The sequence below is a fragment of the Brachyhypopomus gauderio genome, unplaced genomic scaffold (genome assembly GCF_052324685.1).
Source record: "Brachyhypopomus gauderio isolate BG-103 unplaced genomic scaffold, BGAUD_0.2 sc75, whole genome shotgun sequence".
Lineage (NCBI taxonomy): Eukaryota > Metazoa > Chordata > Actinopteri > Gymnotiformes > Hypopomidae > Brachyhypopomus > Brachyhypopomus gauderio.
The window spans coordinates 610,001-632,854 of record NW_027506896.1 but is presented as its reverse complement, the minus strand read 5'-3'; the positions used below and the strand labels follow the sequence as shown (position 1 = coordinate 632,854).

General features: G+C 42.3%; 2 protein-coding genes across 2 annotated transcripts in view; both read left to right on the top strand.

Annotated features, from left to right (window-relative positions):
• Positions 1 to 1,553: 1,553 nt before the first annotated feature.
• The window catches only part of LOC143491453 (uncharacterized), an 86,560-nt gene continuing 65,259 nt past the window's right edge, over positions 1,554 to 22,854 (top strand). Inside the window, exons 1-3 of the mRNA XM_076990477.1 lie at positions 1,554 to 1,879; positions 16,862 to 16,980; positions 22,402 to 22,449. Of these exons, the coding sequence (XP_076846592.1) occupies positions 1,813 to 1,879; positions 16,862 to 16,980; positions 22,402 to 22,449 (234 nt within the window). The 5' untranslated portion in view covers positions 1,554 to 1,812. The remainder of the gene's footprint in view (positions 1,880 to 16,861; positions 16,981 to 22,401; positions 22,450 to 22,854) is intronic.
• LOC143491467 (uncharacterized) lies at positions 8,768 to 12,738 on the top strand. The gene is made up of 6 exons (XM_076990495.1): positions 8,768 to 8,963; positions 10,098 to 10,222; positions 10,801 to 11,022; positions 11,176 to 11,323; positions 11,419 to 11,525; positions 12,023 to 12,738. Exons 1-6 carry the CDS (start codon positions 8,924 to 8,926, stop codon positions 12,329 to 12,331), a joined length of 951 nt encoding a protein of 316 aa, XP_076846610.1. The 5' UTR covers positions 8,768 to 8,923; the 3' UTR covers positions 12,332 to 12,738.

Sequence of the window (22,854 nt, the reverse complement as noted above, 5' to 3'; positions counted from 1 at the left end):
AGAGTCAGCACAGATGGCGGAAGTGTTCATCTCTGCAAGGAGGAGTCAAGGACCTATCAACTTCAGCTACAATCTGCACTCCAGCCATAAGTCTGTAAGGGGAGATGGGGGTCATGGTCATGCCAATACCAGAACATATGTTCAGAGTAGGCATCTTCTACCCATAACATCATCCAGAACACCTCAAGACGACAAGCTAACAAGAACCTGTAAAGAAGAGGTTAGATGCTTCTACTGTGGATAACTTTCCAAGATAGTGAAATAGAGGTAGACTTCTGCAAGTACTTCTGCAAAGTACAGGACCACACAGATAGACCAGGAAGAGCCCACACCAAAACCAGAGATCCTGGTGGATCTCCCTATACCATCAAATATTGTCATACTGCAATATGGTGCTCAGGATCCAACTTTGCAGCCAAGGTTCAATAAGGTATCAAAAGATGGTTGGTGTGAAACAGCAGAGTATGGGTCTAGATGAAGAAGTTTATATGATGAGGAAAGGTATTCTATACCAGTATAAAGATGAACTTGAACTCCTAGTTCCGGCAGCCATGAGGCTAACAGTAATGAAACTGGGCTACTCCATACCTTTGTCAGGACATCTTGGTAAACATAAAACACTAGATCGTATTGGTGCACGTTTTACACGGCCAAATTTGCACACATTTTTTACAACGTCATGAGTGGACATAGTGGGCCCATTGGAAAGGAGTAAGTCAGGAAATAGTTGTATTTTAGTCATATGTGACTATGTCCTGCAGTACCCTGAAGCTTTTCTGTTACGGAATGTTAAGACAAGGCAGATAGCTAATGCTCTTGTACATCTGTTCTCAAGGGTAGGTCTCTCCCTTGTCTGCCGGTCCATCACAGTCCGAGAGCAGCAAGTTGGGGACACCCATCTTCCTGGACAGTGTAGAGTCATTACGTCTAAGTCAGTCTTAGTGACTTAGTGACTTTTATCTGAGTCTGTCCTAGTGATTCTTTTGATGTGACTCTTTTATCTGAGTCAGTCCTAGTGATTCTTTTGGTGTGACTCTTTTATCTGAGTCAGTCCTAGTACTCTTTCTGTGTGAGTCATACACACATTTGCTGCTGGACCATATTGACACTGCACAACAGGGGCGGATTTTGTTGGCAGCCAGACAGGTTGCTGCTGTAGTTATTGTAAAACAAGGCTTAAACAAAAGTGAACGGTACTTAACGAAAATCAGAAAGTCCATCTTGACCATGACAGGCAGAATACATCAGCTCTCAGTAATCTCATGTGCTTGCCAACCTTAAACCAAAGGAACTAAATAACACAACTCACATAAGGTACACTTTAACCACATATGTGATCATTGTAAAATAAAAAAAAGGCTCTACAGGCATAAAACATCTAGGATGTAACATACCAAACCCACTCAGATTGTACAGTAAGTTCACACTACTAGAGTCAGGCAGACTTTTTTAAACTGGTTGGTGAAGTCACTTCCTGTGTAGGAAGGACCTTTAAATAAAGGAGGAGGGTTCTGATTGGCTTTCTGTTTTCCTATTTCCTGAATAAACAGAAACTAGAACACAGCTGCAGAAAAGATTTGGGGCCTGCCTGTGCATTTGCGTTGGTGTGTGTGTGTTTTACATGGTTGAGATAAGGGGGAGAAACAGATGTTAAAGGGCACATCGACGTCCTCAGGGAATGTTCGGAGTGTTCGGTTGGCAGAAGGCTTCTGGGAAATAGAGCAAGAACAAGGAAAGTGAAAGTGTTTGAGAGGCATTAAAACTGGGAGGAGTCGCACGCACACAACAACAGCAACTTCACACTGAGGAAGGATGGACATCGAACATGACGTTCCCTCTAGCAATGTCTGTGCAGATGCCTACAAAGTTACCACTGCAGGTAAGTTACGGATGATAACAGTCAGCCCAGTTTTCTGTTATGATGTCATGTCAGTAATTCAATCAGTTTCAGATAAGTTTTTACATTTTTCCATCTGACTAATTTGTAATCTATGAACCAAACACAGATGTTGCCATGGAGTGCCTCGAGTTTTTGGGTTCTAATAAGTGTCAATAGTTTTGATGTGTAAGTATTATTGGGAGTGGTCTGTTGCCATATTTGTCCAAACTCTAAAACCTTCTAAAATCTCCTGTCCAGCAGGTCCACATGCTCCCTTACACAGACACGAAGGACGAGTCTATGAACTAGTCTACTCTATGAAAAACACACTTTTTTTGCAAACATCACATTTCTGGATTGTCAGAAGACAGATTAGCTAAGTCTTTACAGGCTGCACAGTTGAAACACAAGATTCCTGATGTAATTTGGATGCATTTTCTGACGTACATCTGAAGTATTATTGGAAGTATTAGAATTTATCCGATGTTTGGAGTACATCTCCTGCCTTACTGCGGTTCTTCTCCTGTTATCTGGTGACTCCTGGAGCTCCTTTCACTTCACTGTTAGCTGAATGAGAAGTGCTGGTAATAATGGCTGACACAGCCAAAAATGTCAGTCATGTTTTTAAGATGTGTTTAAATGCCTGTTAAGTCCCAGCTCTCAGCTGTATCAAACATGTGCTGTATATTCAAACTGTTCTCATTATCTCATATAGCTTAGAATGACTTGAAAGAGAGAAATGCAGAGAAATAAATGTCACTAATGAATATTCATTGAAGGCATAGGCCTAATAAAATTGAATTTGCCTGTCTGGGCTCTTTTTTACACAGTAGATGGAAACATATCAGTTTCAAATCAGATCCGTTCTGTAATCATTATCATGGCTACTTAACATAATAAAAGTAATAATTAAGAGAAACATTTAAAGCTGACTGAGCCGGGCTGAGCCTGCTTTAAGAGGGAAATATTTAAATTCATATGCATATTCATATACATTTACTGCATATGCATTCATAATCTGTATCCTGGAGGACTTCATGTTCATTGCTATTCACAAAAGCCATATTATGCTCTTATATTCATAGATTACAGCAAACTATTTGAATCCAACTAACAGAAGTTTAAACAGGTTTAAGGGTCCAATGGTTAATGAAAGATGGGAACAGAGTTGAAGTTGAACCACAATCTGGATCATCATACTGGTTGAAGTGCTTGAGGCTTCTGGTTTTTATATTGTCTTCTCAGCCAATCAGGTTGCTGCTCGTGTTCTGTTCTGATTCTAGCTAATTAGCTTGCTGCTTTCACCTCTGACTGCATATTTAGTTCTAAAAACATCTAACAGCAGCTCTTTGAATTAGATTTTATTCTTTGATTTGCCTTTACTGACCAATTTTACTGCAAGTTCATTTCCAGGTCAGGAGCTCAATCAGACCCAATTAAAGCTACAGATAACACAGTGATTCAGAGACAAATTAAGCTTTAAGTCTTCTCATCTAGCTCTTTAAATCCTGATATTTCCACGCAGATTCTTATGAAAAAAGACTGATGTAACGAGTGAGATTCTGTCCTTTTTTTCAAAAATCTATTGTTGTTGTTGAGAAATTGTGTAACGTCGAGCGTGTTTAAAAAGAAACGGTCGTCTTCCTGACTCCCGCTACTCCGTGCGGCTGCCGCTCGTCCCGCCCCTCATCGTCCACACATGCCTGACCCATTACACTACATATCAGGAAATTGAAACAAATGAACCGAATGTCCTCTTCAGCACAGCCACGAGCCAGGCGAGGCTGAAGGTAGTCCAGCCTGCCTTCACAAATTGAAAGAGCACTAATGTTTGCTAATGGATTGACCCCTCGAGTCCTTTGCCATGGTGCGAACAAACTGACTCAAAGCCTCTTCGCTTTGCCGACACAGATAAGAATGACCAGACGGGCAACAAATTTAAGCTCTTTCATCAAAAAATACAGCTGGACACTTTAAAGGTGTGACGAAGACGTCCACCACCTCCTCTTGTTGGCCTCTACCAGCTGTTTGTCACAAGGGAGATGTTGACAGAGACACCACACTGTAAGAGACAAGATAGATGAAGCCATATGGTGGAGCCTCACACACAGATTTGGACGCTTTAATGCCATAACACAATCCTCTCCAGTTTTTTTCCAACACCTTTTTTTTACTGTGTGTTTTGCCTCCTGTTTGAGCCAGATGGCTGTCACATGGACCATCCCTCACCCAGTCTGGCCTAATTCACCATTATTCTTTCTCTAATGGGGTCATTAACAACATCACTGATAATTGAATTTAAAGTCCTCCTCCATCGGCCTGATGTGGAAGCTTTAGTGGTGAATCGGCTCCTTGTGAATTGATTCTCCAGCTCTGCTCAGATGTTTGCACCACACACACTTCCTTCAGGTCTCATTGTAGACTGCCTCGGCAGCAACTAGGGTTGCCAAACCCTGGTTGTTCCTTTATTGCCTTATTGTGTGGGAACACAAAAGGAGTCAGGCATTAATCTGGGAAGCATTCTATCATATTTTAGTTTTAGAAACTCGAGTGTTGGCAGCTGAAACCTATTAAAATGATTTCTAACCATAAAACGAGAAAAACTAGTGTGTATGTGCATGTTAAGGGGAGGCAAGAAACGTTTTCCTGACAGGTTTCCTGCTTGGTGGTCTGATGATCACACCAGAGTACGGCTATTTCGCTCCTGAAAACCTCACCTTTGACTTCCCCATCCCTTTCTTGAAGGCCCCGTCTGTTTAATCAAAAGAAACACCGATGCACTTTGAGAAGCTATTTTAAGTCACCTTACAGACATATGTATTGTAATTCTGACAGGATGCATATTGACTGTTACAGTTGAGCTCAGAATGTGAGTGAGAGAACATCTAACTGTTGTGTCTGGAGGTGACAACCCCACGTTCCTCCTTCCATCTTTGTGCGACAGGAACAGAGTAACGGCGTTGACATCTGCGGGGAAGTTTTGTTAATCTGTCACAAGGTGTTTGGAAACTGACTCCATGCAGATACTTCATTGCTAACCTTGTATTGGGAGGCTACACACTCAGTGACTGAGAAAGTTGACAGTTAATTATGGAAGCCACGGATCTGCTGGAGACGTGTGCGTCAGCGGCACGCCGGTCCGCTCACAGACTGTTTCCTTCCCAGCATTATTCCAGTGTTTTCTCACAAGCTGTAGAGATGAGTCTGTTTTGCTGTGCGAGAGAAAGACCCTGAGGGCTTGCCATAATGATAGTAATGAGCACATGCATCCTGAACTAGAGAGAGAGAGAGAGAAAGAGAGAGAGAGACAGACAGACAGACAGACAGACAGAGAGACACAGATAGACAGAATGAGAGAGACAGAAAGAGAGAGAGGTATTGTTTGGTAGAGAGGAAATAATTGGTGAAGGTCACCTTGCTGACACTTTTATGAATGCTCTGCCAGTAGTTTTGTTCTTGTTTAACCCCCAGCTTCCTCGCCTCTCCAGGCTGGAGGTATCAGTGGCTTTAGCCTGGTGGTATGGTTTAGCGCACAGCACACGTCGGCCCTCTGCCCAGCGAGAGGGAGCACGAGAGAAAGGGAGACAGAGGCAGGGGGTGGTGTGGGTGCTTCAGCTAACAAGTACAGGTGGAGGTCTCAGAAATGTGGAGCGAGACGGAACGAGACAGAGCGAGACTTCCAGTGTGGAAGAGACACGCAGAGAAAGCAGCCTGTGGAGGCGTTTGGCCGCAGAGCCTCGGAGACTGGCGTTAACACACAACCCCAACACACACACACACACACACACACACACACACACACACACACACGTACAGCTCTTTGTGAAACAGCCAAGGTACTGGGACAGTGCCTGTCCCGACTACCTCACACACTCCCACGCGCTGACATCCCTCCACCAGCCTCTCCACTGCTGCTCATTAGTACACAGCACACACTTTATGTGATCACTCGAAAATGTCACAGTCTTACAAGTCCCTTTCCCCCAGAATGCACTACAGTGCACTGGGAACAGTGATCCAGACCCACAGCTCTGCTCTGGAGTGGCTTCCACTGCCCGGAGGTCAAAGGGCACCAGCACCGCCTTTCTCTTCCCCTTCGTCTCTAGGTGGAAAAGCACCAGTTCTATTATCACACTGATTCAATTGCAGTTTGACAGCATTTGGCTCAAAGGATGTATTGTGATCATTTTCCATCGTGTTTCAAGGCTGCGCAGACGTCTAACGAGGCCTGGCCGTCGGCGTTTGCCTGGTCAGTAAGAATAAGTGCTTACAAAGGCTTCACTGGATTTCAATCACAGCTCGTACACCTAATTACATTGCCTTTATGGATACTGAACGACTATGCGCTGTACCTGAGGACACGAACGTGATTCTGAGAAGGGCCCTGGGAGACAGCGAACCCTGAAACAGCAGTTTATCTGGGTTTGAGACAAGAGTTCTGATGACAGGCAACCTCCACGTCTTCCTAAAAAAAAAAGCAAGGAAAAATCCCAGTTGTGTGCCGGGCCTCAGCGGCTCTGCGAATAACAGCCTGGCGAATCAAAGACTCGATCAGTAGATTAAAAAGGGAAGAGCTCCCCAGGCTGGGATGCGGCTTCAGGCCAGACTGCTCACATTCGCTCATACACACCTTTCATGTCCACTGAATGTTAGCCTAGTAGAGTAAGAGTGGGAGCCCAGGGCGGCCGATCCAGGAGCCGCCTCAGAGGAGGCTGTGGGCCCGTCTGTGGATGCGGCCTCCTTCCACGTCTGTTCCTCCTCCAGCCCTGAGCTGGGTTCTGTCCAGCTGTGGGGGAGTGACCTCTCGGTCTCTTAGATCTGTTCTTGATGTAACTTAAATGCTGACGTCCTATAAACGCCAAAACACAAACCACACACACATACCCAGAGATGGAAGAGAGATCTGAGTGTTTAGAGTTTAACCACTGCATGAAGTCCAACTATGCAACAGAAATGAAGGGGTTTTTTGTCTGTGAAAACTTAAAATAAGCAGTAGTACTATAGTATTCTATTTAAATGAGAACAGCAACTGTTCGCAACACAGTTAATTATATCTCAAGCTGTATGTAGATTTCTTGTCTAACAAGCAGAGTAATGTACATATTTGTACACATGCACTCCGCACACAGGAGAACAGGGAAGTGTCGTCAGTGTTCTGCGCCCTGGACGGTCTGTGAGGTAATTAACAGAGAACCAGCACACAACAAAGCGTTTGGGCTCCTGGATGCTTTACTGCAGCAAGCAGAATGTCAGTAGAATAAGAGATTACAGATTTGTTTTTTAACCGGCTACTCACCAAGTGTAAAAAAGTTGCTGGCTTTCTAGCTAATGTATTTAATGCACTGGGGAGCGAGTTAGCCTGCAGTGGTGTTCGGTTTTTAAATGTTTTTATAACTGCATTCACAGTACCATTCAGCATCTGATTTCTCTACAAGTTAAACTGTTTCTGTAATGTAAATTATTATATTATTTCATCCAGAAAGTGATTCTGTAGACAGTGTTTTTGTAATCCTAACTGTTTGCAAAAGGCTTTGTCAGGTGTGAACTAGCACACTGCAAAAAACGATTTTTAAGAAAGTAAAAAACCCTTGTTTATGGACTTTATTTCTTATTTTTGTCTAAAAAGAAAAAATATTCTTAACAAGCAAGTTTTGTACAAGAAAATTAAGCTCATTCTAAGAACATTTGTCTAACTTTTTCTAAATAAGATATTTCAGCTCATCTTGAGCTTTATTTACCAATTACAGGGTATGACTATGGTTTGGTTGAAATTCTAGAATAAGAATAAGATTATTCTTCTTATTTAAAGAATAAGGCCACTTAAACAAATTCTCGATTTAAGAAATGTACTTAATGACTCAAGTTTGAAATAATGGCTGTCATAATGTTTCATACAACATGTGGTCTTACATGAACAAAAGCTGCAAGACTCAAAGCAGTTGGTAAACATAAAACACAGTTAAGCAAGCCCCATTTGAAAGACATAACATACAGCACAACTCATAGCGTTCACTTTAGGCCAGGTCAAACAGATGAACACCTTTAGCAAATCTTCACCATAATAATCATGTACCAACTACAGCGTTCGAATGTCAGTCTCTTGCTACAAATGGCCACAATAAAAAATTTTTAAATTGCTGTAAAACTGTCCAAAACCACCATCTAATGATCCAATCCATCCATGTAAAACAGAGTACCTTTTATAATATATCAGATGAGATATTTATAATATATTGATATGACAGCATAGGTCATATCAAATCTATAATCAGTTCTGTTGCTTGTGCCATGTTTGGAATCTCAATTTTACATGACATGTAATCTGTCATAGCAAATGGTATTATACTGTTGTAATTCAAAACAATGTAATGATGAATTTATCACATAAATATTTCACACAAGCCCAAATACAGGAAAACCACTATAATTAACAGCACTCACAATTAATGAGTTATTCTTCATGTTGTAAACACGATACTCTTTGACACATCCATCTATACCACAAACTACATGGAAATCTGGACTATGGCTATGTGCAGAACTAATATGACTGAGTAGGATTTGAGGGTCAGACCCACAAAAACGAAGCATATAACACAGCGCCAAATCATTTTGCTTTGCTGGTCTGTGAACTCATTTACCCATGAACCTAAGAAAACCTGGATTAGTCTATTAAGAGGTATACGGTTTATCATAAGTCGCCTTACAAAAGCTGGAATAAATAATAGTACACATTCACTCGTTTATTTAAAAAAAAAATTATATTATATATATATATATATATATATATATATATATATATATATATATATATATATATATATATATATATATATATATATATATATATATATATATATATGCTTATAAATAAAACGTGAACTAAACTATCTCCATCCCCTCCCCCACACTCCTGGAGATGGTATCGTTACAACTTTCGCGCCGACGGTTAAAGACGACGGTTAGACTGTAGGGTTAGTGCTACTGAGGTTCAAGTTTGGATGTGATTTCATGGTACAACTAGTGAAGAATTGAAGGCAAGTTATGGAGAAACTGGACGAAATAACAATTTCCACTCTGAAAGGTATGTAACAGTTTTTTTCTTTGTTTAGTGTTAATCTATTTTGTGTTATGTCGCTAGCATGCTAGGCTAGGCACATCTTGATGCAGGGAGTTATTAAAGCATTCCTGTGCCGTTCTCAGTTTCAGTCTCTGTGAATTCTTTCAACAGTAGTGTGCAAAACGTCATGATTTAATGGCAATTAAAATTGTGGCATTTTCAAAATTCGTCTTTAAAAGTTTCCACCAGGTTTGGCCATATTAGCATGGTCCCGGACAGGGCAGGACTATCCAATATCTGTCGTGATCTAATGGCGCTAAGCGGTTGTGTATCTAGTTGAAATTCTATTTAGAGCAGGTCAGGGGTGGGTTTCCCGAAACGTTCGTAGTGCTAAGTACTTCTTAACCTCATACGTTTCATACGAGGTTACGAAGTACTTGGCGCTACGAACGTTTCGGGAAACCCACCCCTGAAAGGTAATGTTTGGAGGCTGTTAATTTTAGGTAATGTTAATGTGTACGGCTGTTGTATAACGTGCTTTATGCCCGAAAAACCTCTTCCAGTACATAATAGTGATGAGTCGTTTCCAAAAGATCCGGTTCTTGAACAGCTCGGTGAAATTAATTAAATTAATCGATACGCGGCTATCGGAGTCGTTTTATATATTAATCTGCACATTCACCTTCGCATCAGTACAGGGAATCAGTCATAGTGTGAGACTGTTATTAGATTATAAAAACAAAAACTCCGTATTTTCACACACATAGAGTGAGCGAGAGAGAGACTCATAACTCTCATAACTCCATATAAAAAAAAACATACAGAAATTAAGCAGTAGTAGCATATAGACAAATAATTGAGAAATAACCTTGTTTTTTATGTTAGACTTGATTGAATTAAACAATTTTAAAGGAAAAATGCACTTTAAAAAATGGCTTTAAAGGAGTCCCATCAATACACGCACACGTCCGCTTCCACTCGGCTAGGGTTCGTTGGCGGTCTTTCAGGCGTGACGTCAGCTGCGTTCTCTGAGAGCACATTGTTCGTTACAGTGTCCAGACAATTTAAAATGATAATGATATGCATCAATGTTGTACCTATTTATAACACGAATTATGGATTATGTAATCTAGTGATAATTGGAAACTTCTATTGCAGAAGCAAATGTTGGAGAAGACCTGCTGTCTTCACTGTCCCGAGATGACATCAAAGATCTCTTTCCTGGTCCTGAACATTTCCTGAGGCGTCGAGCTCTATGGCTTGCAGTGCACAAATGTGAAGAAGTAAGTTCTGCTTTATTGCTTATTGAAAAAAACTGAGGACACACCAGTTTCTTTTATGCAGTTAAAATTAATTTTACCAACACACACTTACCAGATACCCAGTAGAAGGGCTGTTGGTGGTTTTCTTTCATTTTGGCTTTAAACAAATGGCCTACAAATTTATCAAATGCACACATTTTAAATTTTACAACAATTTACTGATATTTTTGCTATACATTCTTGCATCTCTAGAGACCTAAAGTGCTTATGCAATTTTATGTGAAATTAGCCCTGTGTAAATACACTGTCTATATCTGTATTTAATCTTTCTGTCCAACTCTACCCTGTAGTAACGTGTGTTATTTGGTCAGCCACTTTAAAGGTTGTCAACATTATGCAATCACATATTTTAATTTAATCGGTTTGTAGGATTTAGTTTTCACTTTACAAAGGGTTTTTTGTACCTTTTTCTCTTTCAAAAAGCCAAATTTTGTTGACCATGATTGATTTAGAAAAGTAATAAATGGGTAAAACATCCAAGGGGTGAATATTATTAATAGACACTGCAAATGAATTGTACACATCTGCTCTGTGCTTAGCTGGTTCAGCTGACTTCTTTGACAGTCCGAAAACCCAGGAAAGACACTACAAGACTCCAAGAAATATACAAGACTAAGAAACCAAACAAAGCTGCTGTAACCCAACTGCTTAACCTGGAGTACGAGAGTAGAAGACAATTAATTAACTCTGATGCAATAAAGGAGCAAGACAGACCAGTGAGGGTTCTAGAGGCATACCCTTGTTTCAGAGAACTGGACCATGTAAGCAGTACTCACTTCTTTTAGCCATCCCAGCATTCCTTTAGGGAAACTTTTATATAATTTTCCAATTCTTTAAATACTATAGCCCTCGTGTTTAAGTGGTTATTGTCAAGACCAGATATAGAGCCAGTCTTTTCTGTCTGTATTTTTCAGGTCCTGGATGAGCTGCAGAGGATTATTCAACCATCCAATTCCAGATACATATCTGAGATGAAGGATAGATGGGAAATCTTCTACTCAAAGGTGCAGTTCTATGGTGTCATGAAGAAAGTAATGAAGCCTCCAAAAACTTTGGATGGAGGTAATTCTACAGTACCTTGATTTGTCTAAGTTTATGTTTTGTATATTGCATTATTCGCTGTGATTGATCGTTTTATTTGTCTTTTGTCAAACCAGTGGAAGATGCAACAGCTGTGTTCAGAGCCCTTCCACTGCTCTTCCCTTCCAGCACACTACCACCTAAGAAGCTGAGCATCTGTGAGGCTTTTTTCTATGTCCTAAAGGTGAGAATGCAATATTATATGTGCAATTATTGTTTACTTTGCACTTAATCATGCTTTCACTTTATGAAATTTACTGAGTGGAGATGCTCTAAATATTCTTAAGGTTCAGGTCTATGATATCCTGAGGTTAATAAAACCTACAAAGAATAATGAGTCAATTTTAGGCTGTAATGTGGCTCCAAGTTCTCCAATGATGGTAGATTCAGCTGTGTCTTTGTGATGTACGTGAAGTTCTTGGCACCTAAGATTAAATCACAATCACATAATATGCAGAAAAATCACAAGGATATTTTCCCCCATATCATTAAGGGCTTGTTTCTGTACCTTTTTATTTAAAATTGCTGTAGTACGTCTGGTACTTGTAATGTACATTCACACAATCTGCTTAATATATAGTTACAGTTTTTACTATTATCATTTGACTATTAGGTGTTTTAGTTGGGTGTGTGTTTGTTGAGGTTCTGCTCTAATCATCCTCATTCTTTTCTGGCATGTAGACTTCAGAAGACCATGAAGGCTACCTTCGTCGGCGACCCCTGGCTTGCCCAGTTCTGCTCGTCTCTGAAGGCAACTGCATGATTGCTGTTGGAACCACACCAGTGACCACCTTTGACCGAAAGTATCTTTATGAGGGACTGCTCTACCTCATGGCATATTACTATGCCCTACACCTCACATACCCAAAGTACATTTCCACGTTGCTGTCTATCTTGCAAACTGAAATACTCAAAGATTCCATCCATGACAGTGATTCAACCCCCTCTTACAAGAAGGCGCTTGGTGAGTGGAAGTCATTCATTGAGTGAGTCTCTCTTAGAGTCTACTTCCCTGTGTTTGTTTTTTTCAGAAAAGTGGTTCAACACATGTTTGTTTCTGAGATCTTTAAAGATGTTCTTCTGAGATAATGGAAACCATATGTTAGAATATTGGTTTTTATGCTGCAGGGAAATGTATTTTTGATCTTAGTAGTTAGTATTCCCCATTTGAGTATCTGGATTAAGCACTTAGTGGCAATGCTACACAGTACCCGGCTAAAAATTTAGGTAATGTTAGGCGTGCTGTTTGGATGGACATATAAAGACTGTCAAAATACAATTGCTGACCTATTGCTGTGTTAATAAAAATGCAAAAATCAAGAATGCTTCTAGTGCCTTGATTTTAAAATAAAACAAATTGTCTTGTTTGTCTTGAAAAAAACAATTAGTTTTAAGAAAACTTGTCCTGTAGTAAGCTTTTTTTGTTACATGAATAATTTAAATTAAGGTGTAAAATCCTAAAGTAAGCAAATAATTCTTTAAATCAGCAAGACATCAAGAAAGCATAATTTATTTCAGGAAAGATTTTCTACAAAACTCTTGTTATGAGTCACATTTTCTTAAATTAAGCATAGAAAATCTTGAAATCAGCTTAATCAAGATTTTGTCACACTCATTTTAAAAAAATATTTCTTAAGAAAAGCAATTTTTGCTTGTAAGAAGCACAATTTTCTTTAATTTAAAAATACACAAGTTAGATTCATTTGCTAGTTTTAAGAATTCTAGACAAGCAACTTTTGCTTACCCCATTGGCAGATTTTTTTTCTCAAAACAAGAATAAATTGTCATATTTAGGAATATTTAGCTTATTTCAAGTAGTGCTGTTTTTGCAGTGCAGGATTGTTAACGACAGCACATTTTAATTCAGTCCCATTCAGGTAATTCTGTCTATCATTTTTTTGCCGTAATGTTCAACAAATGTGTGATGTGGCAACATAAACTGATGATTTTTACAAGAGGTCAAAAGGTCAACCGTGGAGCAGTCTGAAGCGCAGCCAGTGATGTCACGAGCTCGATAGGAAGCTGCCAATGTCCTGGGCGGTCTTCTGGGTCACGAACAAGCAGACTGTCGAAGCACTGTCACTGAGCTCACACACACACACACACACACACACACACTGAGCTCACACACATGCTGAGCTCACAGCTTGAACGCCGATGTGCGCTTTCTGGGATCCCCACACCTCTGTCAGCTCTGCACTTTCAAAACAGTGAAACTGGAAACTGGAAGTCTATAAACTCTATGACACCAATTCCTGTCTGTTGCAAAGTGCATTTGTTTTCTCATGACACAGCCAAGCACCTGCCTTAAATATTTAGTTGGCGCTGAACCACTGTCATTCGTGCCCTTTCTCTTCCTGCTGTGACTGCACCATGAAGAATGATCGTGATTTTCAGAAAGGCTTTGTTGATGATGCTGAGGATAAAGCAGAGGTGGGAGGCAGTGAAGGGGAGGGGCCGGGCTCAGCCCCGCCCCCCAGGGCCTCTACACAACATGCTTTATTACATCTTTGTGTTGTGTCTGTCTAAAGTCAGCCTCTCTGTTACTGAGTCCAGGTCATCACAGACAGGACTTGTGAGAGGAGGGTATGTGTGTGTGTGTGTGTATTTTGGTGAGGTTATCAAACTCCCACTATAAGACTATAATGGCCCAGTAAGAAAAACATTTTCCTTCTCTAGTCAGGAAATGGACGACTGTGGAAAATGTATGTGCAGGAGAAGAGAGCTGGAGAACAGAAAGAAGCGCACGCAGGAAACCACGGCACTTCCTAAACAAGCCTCCACACACACTAGCGAACGGCCGATCCACTCGATGCTTTCAGAAAGACTGAATGCTTCAGTGCTTCTGAAAATGATGCGACCTCACAGGCAAGAGTTTGTGTCATGAAGCTGGATTAATCAGTGGCAGAATGTGCTTCTGTTTGGTTGGCTGGTGTTTGATGGAGGAGTATGGAGGAGTAGCTTCAGGTCTGCTGGGATGAAGTGTCCTCTTCAGATTGCCTTACAGTGCTGGTTTACAGCAAAGAGCAGACAAGGCCCACAGCATGAGAGAGAGAGAGAGAGAGAGAGAGAGAGAGGAAGACAGATGGAGAGAGTGAAATAGAGGGGGAGAGATGGATTGAGAGGAAGAGGGAGGAGAGATATAGAAAAGGAGAGGGGAAAGAGTGAGGGCCCATTTGAAGTTCAGAAGAGGGAACTGAGCGCGCTGTGGTGTTTTTCTGCATGCAGCTAATATGAGTTAATGGAATGCACATAGCTGAGGAATGTTCCTTTAAATGGCATTTGGCGTAGTCAGCTGGGTGAGTGCGTGCATACTCATGTGTATACGCAGTTAATGTGTTATTCGAGTGCCTTCATTAGCACTTCTGAGTCTGTGCTCATTAGTGTGCCTGTGTGTGTGTGTGTCTGTGTGTGTTTGTGTCTGTATGTGTGTGTGTGTGCGTGCGTGTGTGTGCGTGTGTGTGTAGCTTCACTTATGGGGGTAAGGAATGGACCTCTGATTGGTGGGTGTGGAGTCTTATCAAGGCTGACAGTATTTAATAAAATTATGAAAAGCTTCAGTCATGGTAGCATTAAATAAACACCTCACCAACAGAGGGAGGCTCTGATGAGGGAGAGAGAGAAAGCAGGATCGAGAGAGACAGAGAGCAAGAAAGGGAGAGAAGGGGGGGTCATTTTTCAGTCATGAGATGAGATGTATATGTATTCTCATTACTGCACAGCTTGACACACACTTCCTGTCTCACAGCAGCACACACACACACACACACAGCTACATGGTTTAATAGCATGATGTCCATTCGTCCTTTTGGCAAACAGCTGTCAACATCATCAGAACGTCTGGCGAGTATTTGTATTTGTGTGTAATAAGCCTTATGCTACTGTGCTGAACTTATTGCAGTGACCTTTTCAGAATTTGACTGAGTCTGTCGCAGTAACAGTGCACAGTTTGTGTAGTTGAATGGACCACCTCCTGAAGATACACAAGTCCTGAACTGCAGGCTTACTCAGACTTCCCTAACTACCTTTCCCAGGGTCTGAGGCCAACACAGGAGGCCATGTCTTCATATGTCTCTCACGGAATTGGCCTTCCCAGACACACATGCTTTCTTTTAACCATGAATCCTCTTTAAAGATGAAGCCGTCAGTGAAATTCTCGCACACATGGTCGCATTTCCCATCTCTGTCTGTTAGGTCCCAGATGGCAAGATTCACTCAGTTTGCTTCTAATAAAGTGGAATGCAAAAACTATTAGTGATGGCTCCTTTTCAGAAGGAAGCGTTTGGTGCTGGGAGCGAAGGGCCTTGGAAGGCCGAGTCTGGACGCGTGACAGGTCCGGACTGCGGCGGCGTGGGGACCTTTGATGCCATGGTGGCGAAGACCGGGATGGCCTGGGACGGTCTGACATAAACCACATGCGCAGTAGCGCGTCCCTCTGCGCCGAGGACGGCTCACCCCTCCCCCGCTCCCCAACTCTCCGCCGTGGCAAGAGAAAAGACGCAAAGACCTAATAACATCTCCTCTGTTCTCAGCAGGGAGCTTCTGCACTCCCGTCTTGTAATTTTGTGTAAATAGAGGGAAGTAAGTATTAGGTGAATTCATGCACACTAGTGACATGATACGAATGAAACATGATGAATTTGAAGCAGATGTGTGTTTGACATTTCGGTTGGCTCTCAGAAGCAGGGTGCTCAAGTGAACGTGTGCTGTGTTTATTTCAGGGGAAGCTTTTTGAGTTCTTATCCCAAAGCTCACTCAGACGTACTAATTGAAGCTCTTCTTCTGAAATCTAAAATGGATGACTTATTCCAGAGCTCTAATACAAATTCTCCTTATAGTCCATAATATTTGCACAGCAAATCAAACCGGAATAATGATTTTTTCCCTGAAAGCACTTAGGTGTTAATGGTTGATTAAGTGTTCATTAAGGAACAGTCACTGCCTGATGTAATTGCTTATTTTTTTGCCTCAGATAGTTAATTTGTCCTCTGTTTACGGCGGTCCCATATAATTTTCCGTTTAGATTCTATCTGAGGCGGCACCTCGAGTGAACGTGCCTATTAATGACGAGTTGACAAAAACAGATTCAAGTGAATCGCTGTTAGGTGTGACAAAATGACAAATTGACAAGGTAATATCCAGCTGGAGGGAGGTGCGGATTAACTCCCCCGTTTCCCTCCACATGCCCTAATCAAATAATTGCACAGCGTATGGTTAATGTTGTGCAAATGATTCCTGTATTAACCCAGTAACGGACAGACACTACAGAGGTCTGCACTCGGTACCAAGGCTTCTGAATGGCCTCGGTTATGATCAGTGCTATTTATTATTATGTTTTGGTTTCTGTACTTCCTCAACAGTCTCAAAAGTGTGCTGATCTTGTATTACTTGGTGTATAATCCTACATCTTTCTCTTTTTCAAAAGGCCACTTGCTCAGACACTGTGCTTATAGATGGTAATACTTTAACTGACCTTGTGAGGGTATGTGGGTGTTAATTCTTATATTTATGTCTTTGCAGAAATGGCAGAGTGCTTCATCTGCAGGGACGTGCAGTTGGAGGGAGAGCCGCTCAGGAGATTCTGCGACTGCAGACACCTGGTGTCCCATCACAGCTGCCTGCTCACCTGGGTCACGAAGGTACAGCACACTCTCACACACACACACACACACATACACACACACACACACACACACACACACACACACACACACACACACACACACACACACACACACACTCAGTGCTGAGCAAATACTCATCCTTCTGAACACTTATTTGAATGTTACCCTATACATGCCCAAAGTGCACATCTGGTCCTAGTGTCACTCCCATTAGTATGTGTATACAAACACCCTCCACCAGCACCTCAACACTCTCCACCAGCACCTCAACACCCTCTAACAGCACCTCAACACTCTCCACCAGCACCTCAACACTCTCCACCAGCACCTCAACACCCTCCACCAGCACCTCAACACTCTCCACCAGCACCTCAACACCCTCCACCAGCACCTCAACACCCTCCACCAGCACCTCAACACTCTCCACCAGCACCTCAACACCCTCCACCAGCACCTCAACACTCTCCACCAGCACCTCAACACCCTCCACCAGCACCTCAACACTCTCCACCAGCACCTCAACACCCTCCACCAGCACCTCAACACTCTCCACCAGCACCTCAACACTCTCCACCAGCACCTCAACACTCTACATCAGCATCTCAACACTCTCCACCAGCACCTCAGCACTCTCCACCAGCACCTCAACACTCTCTACCAGCACCTCAACACCCTCCACACACTCACCTCCATCCTCCCCATGACAAACAGGAAGGCAGCGTACACGGTGGTGTTTTACCTTTTTTTTGGCACTCTCTCAATTTGTCTTTTTTAATTGAGGTTCCGGAGGGTCTGGCTGTGCATGGTCTCTCCGAGGGGGTCGCGGGTGTGAGGGGTCATCTTTTATCTTGCAGCCAGAGTGGTGCATGCTCCCCGCCTCTGTGCTGCGGTGCCACAGGTCCTGCAGGTGGAGCTGCTGCAGGTGGAGGAGGTGGGGGGGGGGCTGTCCTCACCCCAGGGTTCGCAGGGCAGGCTCAGCGGCCTGGGTGATGAATACGCACACGCTATCGTCCATCATCTGCACCGCACCCTGGTCATCAATAGCCCAGCGTAGTGATTAACTGCAACCGATGGGTCCTGTGGTTAGTTCTGTTTAATTAAACCCCGCACGCTTGGCGCAAACACAAATGGATTCCAACCTCGGTGAGAGAAGAGAGACGTCCATAATGGGGCCAGGAGACCAAGCACTAAAACTTTCTCAACTTCCAAGCTCCAAAGCATTATGGGAAATTGATGCAGAAGTGGAGTGTGTTACCTTGCGGCACAGTTTTTATTGCTAAAATAGAGTCTCTGGCACGTAATGCATCTCCATCAGGCAGGGGTATCCCAGGCAGGAGATTAGAAAAGGGAAGTCTCCTGGTATGTTTAAGTGATGGTGGTAATTATCAGGACCGCCCCAGCATGGAGGAGAATGAAACGAGAGCACTGCACCTTTTGTTTGTGCCTGTTTCTGTTTTAGGCTGTAGTGTTTAGACTGTGACTTGAATCTGCCAGCAGTCTGATCAGTTGTCCCAGCAGTTAATACTGCTTTAAGGGCTTTGGGTCTTTTGATGGCGGATAGGCTGGAAGTCTGCAGAAAGTCTCCCTAAACCCTGTTTATGCAGTCGCCTCTCCATAAACACCGGCTCTCTGATTCTGAGACCACCACAAATCCTGCCGTGCTTTTTCAAAATTGTTGCACATATTGTCAGAACTCTCTGTCTCTCTCTCTCATGCACACGCACACACACACACACACACACACACACACATACACACACACCCACAAAAGGAAACACAGAGGCAGAGACACATGCACACAGTCAAATCCTGCATACATACACACGCACGTACGCATGCATGTACGCACGCACGCACGCACGAACACACACACACACACACACACACACACACACACATACACAGGTCTATTGTTTTTTCATATAAAATTAAAACCAGTGGATGTCCTTCACCATCATGCCTAAACTATTCCAGAATAGAGACTCAAATCCACAGTTAGATTACGGTGATCAAAAGAAGCATTTTTCCAGAGTGACAAAGAGTGTCAAAGGATTTGTCTTCATTTTATAGACTACTTAGGCCATGTGGGCAGATCCATTTTTCTTCCTAAAAATAAATGGATTTCTTATTGTAGAAGCAGGAATAATACATGACTTACACAACACATGCTAATTTTATTGCCCCGTTGAGTGTATCCATTGCACACATAGTTGATCAACTCACATGAAACTCTTTATTAGTGACAAGTGCAGCTGGAAGCTACTTTTGGAGCTCTAAAAATACACTTCATGTGTGCACATGTGTGAACACACCAATGCCAAATAGATTATTTAGGGAGTAAATAAACTTGTGTGCATATGTGTGTGAATATTCTAGAGTGTCTTCCTTGACTCCACAGTGTTTTGCTTGAAGTGTACAGGACCAAACATGCACAAACCTACACACACACGCACACCTATACACACTTACACACACACGCACACCTATACACACTTACACACACACGCACACCTATACACACTTACACACACAAGCACACCTATACACACTTACACACACATGCACACCTATACACACATACACACACACGCACACCTATACACACTTACACACACACGCACACCTATACACACTTACACACACACGCACACCTATACACACTTACACACACACGCCTATGCAACATACACACACCTTTTGGAATGAACAGTAGTTTGAAGAATAGAGAAGAGAGAGAGACAGAGAGAGATAGAGAGAATAGGTGATAGAGAAGGTGGAAAGAAAGAGCAGAAGAGGAGGGGAAAGAGGGAGAAAGAGGGAGAGGGAGAGGGAGGGGGAGAGAGACAGGGAGGGGGTGCAGAGGAGGGTAGAGAAAGGAGGAGACGAGGAGAAGTGAGAGACAAGGAGAGGAGGGAAGAGAGGGAGAGAGGGAGAAGAGAGGAGGAAAGGAGAGAGGGAGAGGAGGGAAGAGAGGGAGAGAGAGGGATAGGAGGAGAGGGGAGAGAAAGGGACAGGAGGGAAGAGGAAAGGAGGAGAGGGGAGAGAGAGGGAGAAGAGAGAGCAGATCAGAAAATGAGAGGGGAGAAGAGGGGAGATACTCTGGCTGTGGTGATTGACCTGTCACTTTTGGTCCAATAGCTCCCTAAAGCAGGTCAGGAGCAAACGCCTAAAGTGCTCCTTAACCACATTTTATAAAGCTAGAAAATGTAATCCAATAATGATTTGACTGGTGAGTGCTTTGTGCTTTGGGCACACGGACCGTTAAAAGCTGTTTCGGCAAGGAAAGGGTTAAAAACCAGGCAAATTGCATGTGCTCCTCTAATTTCACTAAGAACATTTACTGACTAGTTGTTATGGCAAAGCACTAATCTTGATCCAAACAGAGAGGAAGAAAAAGTAGAAAATGCTTGAAATGTTTTCTCTTTTGTAAACATGCACTACAGACACATGATCTGGACCTTGCTAGCTTTGGCGTGGGTATTGTGTGTGACATGGAGGAGAAGAAGTTGCATGTAAACGTCATAATTTCTGTGTGTGTGCGTCCTGCTCTATTTAGTCCACCCCTCCCCCTCCTGACCATGCTTGGGGAGACAAATAGCATGGTGCAAAACTAATTAGCAGCCAGGAACTAGTTAAGAGATGGCCTCAGAGTGCCAGCAGAATGCCAGAGGCCTGATTTAAATATAGTGCCAGAGTCAGTGACTGAGTGGGCCAGGGAGAGCCCGCCTTCTCTAGGCACACCACATAGTGACCTTTGACCCTCATTAGACGGAGGGTGCTCCTGGTGGAGTGAGACCCTCTGTAGTGTACAAGGGCATAGGAGACATTAGGGCAACTGCAATCAGGCATGCAGTGTACAATACCAGGGACTACTGACTCTGCAGAGGACAGACGGAGACAGAGAGGACTGTGTTTTGGAGATGGGGTTGTCGGGTGGAGACTGAGGATTGAGATACCACAGAACAAGGACTACATGGTCTATTACTGCTCAGAATAAAGCTCACGTCAACCCGGCTGCAATCACTTGCCCCATATACCGACGTATAAATATGTTTTCCATTCTTTATGAAAAGGCTGCCATCTGTTTTCAGTACCAGTTAATGGAAGTGGTCTTATGTGAAAAATAATACTCTTTCCCAAATATGTAATTCAAGCCATATGAAATAGACCTCAAAGTTGTGGAGCAAATGACAAGAAGGGGAAAGTGCATATGATTATATTGGGCCAGATGCTGAGCAGTCTGTAAAAAGCGAACTACATTTGCTGTGTTTAAAGGCAGGTCTGCCAGATGTGGCCTTGGCTAAAATTATGTTTAAGAATTTTCAAAGACCTGCTTGTTAAGATAAAATAGTTTTGTATGTTGGATTCATTCAAGTTAACATTAGTACACTTTCCTTTAATCAAAATTCTCTTTGCATTGAATATCTTGTATTTAGATGAACTGCGTTAGCTAAAATTGGACACGGTCCATTAGACACTCTGTTGTTTATGATGATTGAGAGCAACGTAAACAACAAACAAGTTGTCCGTTATACAACAGCCGAAACTCAAATTATAGATTCTCATTTTATTTATTTATGCATTTATTCAAATTAACCTTTTAAATTGTCTTCTTGTCAAATTGTTCTCTTGTCAAGAACAATTGGAATCCAAGGCAAATCTTCAACTCCTTAAATTGTGTGTGGTACTTGTCGAGTTACCTTGATACGCCTGTGAAGACCTCACCCTATTCAGAGGGTCCTGCAAACGTGAGCAGCAAGCGTAATCCTAAGTGGTCTGGTCTAGATGTCATACTCTCTCTCTCTCTCTCTCTCTCTCTCTCTCTCTCTCTCTCTCTCTCTCTCTTTCTCTCTCTCTTCCTCTCTCTCATGGTTTGATAATTCCCATCATTGCAAACATACATGCATTTCCATTCATTAGCCAAACACTCTCAGCAATCAGGCCACTGTGCCAGGGGCAACGGGCCTCTTGTAAAATCACCTCACTTAATAGCACTGTTCTATAATTATATGCCATTAACATCTATCAAAAGGAGCTCCCACATGTCATGCATATAAGCTCTGGGTTTAGCAATTGTTTCTCTCTCTCTCTCTCTCTCTCTCTCTCTCTCTCTCTCTCTCTCTCTTCCAGCATGTCTTTCCATTACCACGTCCAGCATTAACAGGGATAAATCCCACTAATTGCTAATGCGTAACATTTATACTGTAAGGCCTTTAATTATTTAGGTAATTAATTTTAGTTATATCTTGCTTTATGGACCACACAAGTTGTTACTGCCAAATAACACGCAGCACCTAAAGTATTGAAAGTAAATAATGTATATGTGTACTGGCGCACCTATTGTGAAGGCAACAATAGCGCTTAAATACTAATAACTCCTTCTGTGTAGCGGTTGAACTGTTCAAAGCCTTTGTATCCTGTTCTCTGTTTACTCAGGGGCTGGGCCGGGAGGATCGGTTGAGATGCAGTGCATGCAACAGTGAGGTAAGTGTTTGGTATTATGTGTCTATAAGGCAAGTGCCTTAAACAGTTCTCGTATTCGCTCTTGGATGGCGGCTCGCTGACGAAGAAAACCATGTTGACTTGTTATGCTCCATCGTTCTAGTGCTTAAGTTGAAATATTTTGCTCAGAAGCGAAGCATTACTGCTCAGTGTCGCCCTTGTGCATCCCCATAACTTTAATCAGTAAAATTGTTTGTTTTCTTGTGCAGTTAAACCGAGAAACAGATAAAACCACAACCACTCCTCCTATTACTCACCTGCCACTAGGATATTGTAAACTGTAGATAAGTGTAGATGTATACTAACCCTAGTTAGAATATGTATATATTCCTCCTATTATATATATATATGTATGTATGTATATGTGTATATGTATATGTGTATATG

Coding starts and splice junctions, on each gene's coding strand:
- LOC143491467 (XM_076990495.1), top strand. CDS start 8,924: ATGGAGAAACTGGACGAAATAACAATTTCCACTCTGAAAG. Junction 10,223..10,800: donor CAGTGCACAAATGTGAAGAA/GTAAGTTCTGCT, acceptor CTCTGTGCTTAG/CTGGTTCAGCTGACTTCTTT. Junction 11,526..12,022: donor CTTTTTTCTATGTCCTAAAG/GTGAGAATGCAA, acceptor TCTGGCATGTAG/ACTTCAGAAGACCATGAAGG.